General features: G+C 37.1%; 1 protein-coding gene across 1 annotated transcript; it reads left to right on the top strand.

Moving 5' to 3' along the window:
* The first annotated feature begins 2827 nt into the window (after positions 1–2827).
* Positions 2828–5586, top strand: LOC139725907 (uncharacterized). The gene is made up of 2 exons (XM_071636988.1): positions 2828–3320; positions 5111–5586. The coding sequence occupies exons 1-2, from the start codon at positions 2828–2830 to the stop codon at positions 5323–5325; spliced, it is 708 nt and encodes a 235-aa protein (XP_071493089.1). The 3' UTR covers positions 5326–5586.
* The last annotated feature ends 3557 nt before the right edge of the window (positions 5587–9143 follow it).

Below are 9143 nucleotides of genomic sequence, written 5' to 3' on the forward strand. Positions count from 1 at the left end.
TATCAGTTTCCTCGATTGCAGATGATACTATTATATTGTTGATTGTAATATTGTCCAAGCAGTGTGGTTATTTTGATATAATATGGAAGGTCCGAATTGAACATAGAAAAAAAAAGAAAAGGAACATCAATACCTCATCAAACTTTGAAAATTTGAATGATTTGATAATGGTCAGCAGACTACAATAGTAAAGATGAAATACGATGGAAGTTATTTTAGTAACGGGGAATTGAAATAGGGTATTTGAATTGGGACATGAAATTGGTTAAAATACAAATTTATGGAATGGGAGGAACAGTGAAACTTTTCGGGAAAATAAAAGTCATCATATACAGAATCGTAGGTTGTTGGGGTGGTAAATTGAATAATGTTACTGGATATATAGATTTTTATATTTTGGAGTATCAAGAAGGGAAAAGGTCAAACATATATGATGTATAAATTCGTATGAAAACTGGGAATCATAAAAATGGTGCAGATTAACAATCAAAAGTTTGTCAGTGCTAACGTTATCATGGATCCATTAAACATTGTAAAGAACCTCGGACATCCTTATGAATCATTGGTTGAGCAAAAAGGCCCGTAATACCTGGTGTTTTAGATTCAAGTGTCCACACAGAGATTTCTTTTATCTTTGTGCACATCAACAAAATGGATTCCCTTATAATAATATGTACATCTAATGGCATAGCATGAAATATCATTGAAGCAAAAGACTGATATCGGTAATGAGATCTATATGATAACAATAACATCAATTTTTTATTTTTTATTTTTTGCCAAGATTTGTATTTTAGAATGATGTTTTTCTATACGTGCAGCAATTATTTTTTTGGTAAAAAATGGAAGCCCATTGACTTATTATGTCAGCAATTGGAAAATACAGATCCTTGTTAGTTTTCCTTTTCTAAACTGAAACAGGCGATACCTATGTTACTGATTGATAAAATCCCAAACAACCTTAGATACGTAACCAAGAACTCAATGAACACCTTGGATATAATTGAAATAAAAGTGGAACGATCTTATTTTCATTTTGCAAAATTGATGAAAACCAGAAATTTTAATTCATATTAAGAACTGATATCAAATCAAATACATTAATTGCAAGGTAATGACAGTAAATCTTGACATCCTGAAGATTTTCATTGTGAAGATATTGATGAAAGGAGTGAAATGCCATAAGATCAGGCAATTCAATAATTTGAAAGAATCTATGTCGCTAGACATGATAGAATTTGATATTGAGTGCAGCCTATGTTTTATGGAGAGGAAGAAAGTCTTACCCGTATCATTTTAAATTGTTATTGTGTAAAAGAGTTGTTGAATAAAAAATATGAAAGAAGTAGACCTAGAGTCTATATCGTGTAAATTAATCACATTGATGATAAGAGTTTATCAAAATGAGTATCATAATAATTATGCATTAACCAAAATATTTGACCACCAATATTGTTTTGATATTCACGCAGCATGCAATTTACAAAAGTTTTTTTTCTCATAAGATGAAATATATTCCTTTTAACGAACATTTTATATGAATTCACTTTAGAAATTAATTTAGTCATTACATAAATTACCGCTACAAAAATACACAGTGAACTTTTACTAAATCTAATAAGCACACATCTTCAGAAGTCAAAATGATAATTCATTGCCACACACGTTGTAACATTATAGACAAAATATTGTGAAAACGTGTGAATTGAATTAGTTAAATGTGGCAGATGTAAAGAGCTTAGTTCTACAATGAGTGGTGAGGCGAAATTAATACCCTTGTATCTCTTTGGTGCTCAGACACAGGTAGTGGTACAAGCGCAGAAAAAAGTTCTGTGGGTACAAACCTGTTTGCTGCCCTCTACACTTACAACGAGAGATTCGTTCAGATCTCTCTTCGTCTTCTGCTACGATTTCGGCCCCGGTTCACGCAATTGACGACCAGGTAGTAGAATACTTTTTTTGTGATATTTCTGTACGAATTAATTTTGCAGAAGCCAAATAAATTTACTTTACATTTGCCTGAATTTTAATCTGCCTTATCAGGTGTAAGTCGTCCGTCGGACTTCGTTTGGTAGGTAGCCGGCAGCCAATACACATTCTTATGCTGCCATATTATATTCAGTCCCACGTGTAGGTTCTTGCGTTTCTGGAAGTATACTAAGTAATTTACTCGTACGTGATCCCCTCTGTTCTGCTACTCACTGTATCTAGTGCAGACGTGCAACGCAAGATTAACTATACACAGCCCAGTCGCTGTATACAGCGACTGGGCAGTGTGTAGTTTGTGCAAGATAGATGTAAGTTCATGTATTTTCTGCCGCAATGTGTTTTCTCAAATCTTAGCTGTAGTGTAGGCTGGCAACTGAATTATCAGAACTAACGTTAGACTCTAAAGCCCAAAAGGAAAAATTCACTTGTGCCTGTACCAGTGGATGTGTGGACTGGTACTTTTGACTGTTGAGGTACCACCAACGCCAACGGTAAACATTACTAATAAAGTTATGGTATCAATATTTAAAAAAATGTTTTGAAAGGGTGAGTAGCATTTGACAGAAATAAAAAGTATTAAAAAAAAAGGAGAGAGAATTTGGTATCAATATTCAATGATCAATCATGAAACAAATGCTAACATTAGTTGAGCAAACTTGCAGTCACAGCTTCTTTTAACTGAAAAGACAGGATCATTGCCATGTTCTATAGTGTGTAGACCTCGGTCAAACCAAGTCAGGAGTTCAATAGACCATGTGGTAGACATTTCAAGTTTTTCTGCAAATATTTGCAGGTGGTGCCATTGCAACCATCTGGAAGAGCACAAGCAAGCAGCATCATGGACTGGAAGCGTATTCTTGGGATGACTCTGGCAGCTGGAGTGGTGGGCAGGGCAGCATACCTCATCTGGAGAAAGCAACTGCTGTCACATTTACGCAACATCATCAACAGTTCGGGAGCCACCATGGGAAATTCGGGAGAAGATGCAAACGATGCTCCATCGACAAAAGGGAGTGGCTATGAGGATTCTTACGTCTACCAGGTCCTCATCTATCCTGACAAGAAGCGGGCCTGCAAGTATTTCTTCTGGGGGAATGGATGTCAGAGGGAGAACTGTTTATTTTCACATGAGGAGAATTCCATGAGCATCTTCTTGTCCCACATACTCTCTGCTCAGAGGACGCTTGATGTCTGCGTCTACGTCATTACAGACACCGACTTGGTCGATTTTGTGCTACGCATGAGAGCCAAGGGTGTCCTGGTTCGAGTCATCACCAATGTAGAGGCCCCGAATTACACAGGGACACAGATCGGCAGATTCCGCGCCAATGGTAAATTTTGTTATAACTGGGTTAAGGTTTACAAATGGTCTTGAAGTTTTGTGAAACAGGCAAAGGCTCAATGTATGGTTGATATGAGCAGTGTTTGACTATGAACCAATTTTAACATTAACATCAGCCTTTTTATGCACCATCAACAGTCATGAGCATCAGAGCAGAGGCCTTTTAACCCATTGAGGACGATTTGATTTAGCTACAACGTGCATTTCCCATAGACACCTGCCCGAGTATACTCAGGACTCGTCCTCAACGGGTTAAGATAAATATTCACCCATCAGGTACGGTATCTAAAGTAAAGATTTACCATAATCTAAGGAGAAACATGAGTGTGCACCCACCACTTTTAATGATGAGATTATCAGCCAGTTCAAGTCATGTAGCTGTTAAATTAGCCTTTATCCTTTCCATACTCAGTTTGTATTCAAAAGCACCTATGAATTTACCTTTGCTGATTGGCTGATATGAAAGCTGATCGCAAAAGTCATATATATACTGATAAAAACAATGAAGTAAATGCATAATTTAAGGAAGGACAGGTCGACAAAGATCCTCTCTTTGGGTTTGGTTGCCCTCATTTTGCTGTGCTTGAAATCACTGCAACAAGAGGGCTTTTACAAAGAATTTATTTATGCTAGAACAGACAAAATTATGAAAGGGGTGTGACAGAATTGGTATAAAGTCAAGGGAGTGGTCTTAAAATGTTGAATTTCTCATGAATACTTGAAGTAAGTCTTTTTCAATGGTCCCAATGCTGATGTAGGGGCAGACAATCTAATCAACCTTTGAAGCAGGTTCCTATCAAGATTCATGGATGGAGTAAAAAAGGGGCTTGAGCTTTCGATCCTGGCAGAATTTTTGTCAAAGGCAAAATGACAAACGGGCAGGGAAAGCAATCACATAAGGATTACACACAACAAGAACAGTCAGGGGAGGGCTAGGGACACAGAAAAAAAGAAAACAAAAGGGGAAGGTTGGAGGTCATGGGCAAGGAGCCTAACAGGTATACAAAAGGGAAGGGGATTAAAGGAGGGTGGACAGACAAAAGGCAGAGGAGGGTCAGTGATGATCCTCAGGACCATGGGGGGCAACCTTTGAAGGATAAGGATGAATAGGGAGGCAACATCAAACAAGATGAGGAACAACAGAGGGATGAAGAAAGGAAAAGAGTGGGGGGGGGGGGGCTGGATATGAGTAATTCATGGATGTGACCATAATTATTAGCAAGAGCAGGGAGAAAGGGAAAATAACCCTACACATCTAATGAGAAAGTTGAAACAGTCCTGCACTCCTGCTAGTAGGAGTGCAGGGCTGTTTCAATTTTCTCCCTACTCTGCCTAATAGTCCTGTTCATGGAGCTCAGCAGGAACTTGCGCTGATGACCACGAAGATAAAATAAAACACTCTTCATTGCAATACCACAACATGTTTGAATGGACATTAAAGTGTTTTAATAAAGTTGAACACCAAAAAACCCCCCAAAAACAACAACAACCGAGAAAGTCGTGACATTCTAAAGTTTGCAGTGTGTTTTATGAAACAGTGTATGCCCCTATAAGTAGCAACTACAGTATATCAAGATGAGGGGGTAGTGTCGGGGCCTCACAAATCCCATTATTTGAGAAGAACTGAAACCAATCATGTTCTTTGAGGTATGAAGATGTGTGAATTGTCTCTTTGTTTGCATCTGGTATAGGGAATCACAGTGAGAAAGTAAAAAGAATGAATACGAACAAATTTTCTCTGGTGTAAATCTGTATCTTTTGACTGAAATTCTTTGCCAGGAATACAGGTCAGAACCAACCGGGTCTACCTCATGCATCACAAATTTCTGCTGATTGACAAAAAGAAAATTCTCTCAGGATCCTTCAATTGGACCAGCCACGCCTCGACCGCAAACAACGAGAATATGATCATAACGGACAACCCCGCCATAGTGCAACCATTCGTCCACGAGTTTGACCGCCTCTGGAAGGACTTTGGCCATTCCGTGGCATGATCGCCTTTGTGGCATTGACTTGGTATGGTTGCCTTCATCTCTCCGGTATGAGGCGGATTTCATATGGGACAAGACAAAAATGATACACGTATTATGCTGCATTGCTGACTTTTGGAAGGAAGCATACATCGAGAAGTGAATCTGAAGAATAAGCTCCTGTGAAACAGAGTTACAAAGTGTGTATTACCATGGTGCCTATTTCATATACGTCTGCTGGAGTGAGGATGTATTTTTGAGGAATGGATTGATAAGATGCTGTTTAAAGATCACCAGCATTGAAGATACCAGTGCTAACAACTTTCTACATTTAGGAGATAAGCATGCATTGGCAATGGACACATTTTTTGTTGGTGTTGTAAAATCCACATGGTATTAAACAAGCAGTATTACAATTTGTGCTAAATCCAAAGCATTCCTCATGTAGCATTCCAGTATGGAAAGACAAATACACATGTATACAATGATCCTTACTACACACTCCCAATATTTCTTGAAGACCATCAACTGTGTTTGAAATTACCTATTCTGGTAACTTGCCAAATCTCTACAGTGCACTTGACTGTATGTATTCGTGAACATCAACTCTGATTTCCTCAAAATTGTCTCTACATGTAGGCTGATTTTTACTGTTGGTGTGAAGGTTCTATGAAATAATGTTTGACAAATTCATTATATATCATTTGAAAGCTGAGAATTCTGAAAATTTCAAGATAAGTTACAATACTCAAGTCATACCAGTCTTGTAAGATGACTATTAAATCACTACTGTAAAACATAATATACATTGTACATGTATTAGCAGGATGAAATTTTCGCGAATTGGAGCCGATGACCTTTTTTGCGGCATGAAATTTACGTGAATTGCCACTGGCATTCAGTGCATGTAGCGTAGACCAGAACTTTCGCATGCATTGCAATTTCGCAAATCTTAGCCCTCGCGAAATCTGCAAAATTAAAATGCTTGTGAACATTCCTTGTTTTACAGTAATTCATTTTGCGGGATGTTATCTTAGAAGTACAAGATTTTTTGTCAATCAATAAAATATTTCCATGATAGAAATACATTTTCAGTCTTGCATGCATGGGAAAAAGTTGAGTTCATATTGTGTAGGTTGAGTTAGAGAGCTGTAAATGATAATGGGCAAAAGCCTGTACCAGTAGCTGTCTTTCTTGATATCAACATGTATTTTTGTGCATGACATATAAAAATACAAAGTAACATGTATGTAGGCAGAGGAACAGACACACAAAATGTCAACATTCCTTTTTCTTTTCTTCAAATATCGTTTTTTGACTGGTGCATTATTGTTTCAGCAATATGATAGGCCTTTAGTATTCTAACATTTGAGATCGTATCATTTTGTGTTGTACAGAAATATGCAAGTATTTATCTAGCATTTTATGTAGCAAACAGAAAGAACTTTATCACAGAGGATGTGCATGTTGGAAAAGAGATAACATTCTTTTGTATAGCTCTGCTGCTTCATTAAGCCTTGACTGAAGTTTTTTTTCCCTATTTTGCTGTTTCTGCAACTCAATAGATTTGTACACTGTGTAAGTGGTCAACCCACTACAGTGTACCAGCTGATTATTGTGTCATTGAGAACAGTTAAAAAAGTTAAAAATTTGACTGAAAAGGAACGATCACAAAATGCTTGTCTTATGTTTATGCAGTCTGTGAGAGTAGAATTCCAGGATATTATCATGTGTGGAAATTTGATGAGTGTGCTTATACTATTTTCGGATCTAATGTAGCCTATATTGAAGCTTACTCTCAAGTCACATCAAAGTCCACTTAGAGAGAGTTCACTGTGTGTTCATATGTGTATTTAACTTCACATATTCCGCTCAAATGCACAAACTCGCCCAAACCGATCGATAAATCGCCAAATGCCACAATACAATGAAAGCGTTTCCATAGCGATTCCGTTCCTCTCGTCCATAGCTTGCATTTTATGTGGTGATTGACTAACAAACAGTGTTTCATACTGGATTTGCATGCAAATTCTAAGTTTCTTGCACTGCTTTGTGTGCAAAAGTCATACATTTACAGTAATGTAGCTACTGGGCATTTGAAAGAAAAGCGATCGTAGATTTGTCATAGAATTTACATCAATGCAAAGCTTAGCATTTTCTCTACAACTTTACTCACTTCGTCTATAATTTGATATAAATCTATAAAAGTTATATAGATTTTAAAAACAGAATGTGTTCTCAACACATGAAAATGTTGGTTTCTCAGAATAATGTGGCACACGGTGGATGTCCACCATGGCACATAAAGAGTTAACACATTCCACACTCCTAGAGAGTTGATTTGAGGGTTGATTTGAAAAGCTGCTATCTCCAATGTAGACTAGACCGCCATGACTAAACATTGATGAGAAAATCAGTGACACAGGATTGAGGTTAACTTATGAGCACAACCTTTTGTCAATTAAATGGAACACACTTTCTGAATAGTCATTAATTCTCATGTGATTACATCACCAAGTGGAATTTCATGATCAAACTTAGCATTATGCTTGTCATCTTCCAATGTTACTCTTACAACTCTTTGCAGTTGCCGGGTCATGTTGGCCGACTGGACTGCTATCCTCGTACCAGTAACCAATTTCTTTTCAAAAGCAATCTATCCAATTTTCTTAAGTTTTCCCCCTTTGTCTGTTGCTATCATTTCACTGTGTGTAATGCAAAGCAATGCATGCCGTATTGGAAACTGTCAGCTGAGGTAGGCGTCAAAATACCTAATTTTGGAAAATGACGAGTCCCAAAGTCCACTGTTGAATTTCCTTCCTGTAACGACATTTTATAGCTTCCCTTCTGATTTTTCAGTGCTCTTTTCTAACTTACCAGTCAACACCCACACACACTGTTCCTGTACTACAAAAAAATCTTTTCCTTCTGAAAGATGTGTCATACGCTAATGAGATGATGACACCATTCTGCAATTGAAAAACGCTGAATACATGTACATGTATCTCTTGGAAATTTGAATGTTAATGGCTTGCAGGAAATGACAGAAGCATTAATTTTGAATTCGGAGAGGGGAGTCATGGTCACAATCTATGAGTGTTATTCAACACATGGCTAAGTGCAGACTACAATACTATATTGTTAAAGGGGAAATCCAGTCCAAATATAAGTTAATCTGATAAGAAAGAGTAAAGTATTGTGAGTTCAGTTCAGTTCAGCGGTATAATTTTGATCGGAATGGGAGGAAAATTAGGAAGTTATGACATTTTGAAGTTCTGCTAATTTCTTAAAAACAGTTCTTGTACAGTGGATATGAATGAGTGAGCTAACTGTGTCATAACCTCACAATTTTCCATCGATCGTGTACAAAAAAAAAAATGACAAAAATTCAATTTTCTGTTATTGAAGTCTGAAACGTGATGCTATTTCTTGTTGAATAACTTCAGAATAGTGATCTGTTAGATACCGTATATAAGGACTTGAGCCTTGGGCATAATTGCATTTGAATGAAAAACTGGAAATTTCACAATTTTATGCACAAACTATATGGCAAGTTGTGAGAGGATGACATGCTCACTTTGCAATTTGCATATTCATATTGACTGTTCAAGAACTGTTTCCCCAAAAAATATTTTATTTTATATCTTTATTTTACTTATTTTTCATCCGATTTCAGTCAAATTTTTACTTTTGAACTCGTAAGATTTTACTCTACATTATCAGACAAACTTAAATATATCTGGACTGGATTTCCCCTTTAAGAGAAAGGTAGTGCCAAAAGCATCTACCTTATCCTATCAGCTCTTTCTGAACACCAACCAGAGCAAGGACTCCTTTTTGTC

The sequence above is a fragment of the Diadema antillarum genome, unplaced genomic scaffold, assembly GCF_040938485.1.
Source record: "Diadema antillarum isolate AM-2024a unplaced genomic scaffold, OU_Dant_1.0 scf00000017, whole genome shotgun sequence".
Classification (NCBI taxonomy): domain Eukaryota; kingdom Metazoa; phylum Echinodermata; class Echinoidea; order Diadematoida; family Diadematidae; genus Diadema; species Diadema antillarum.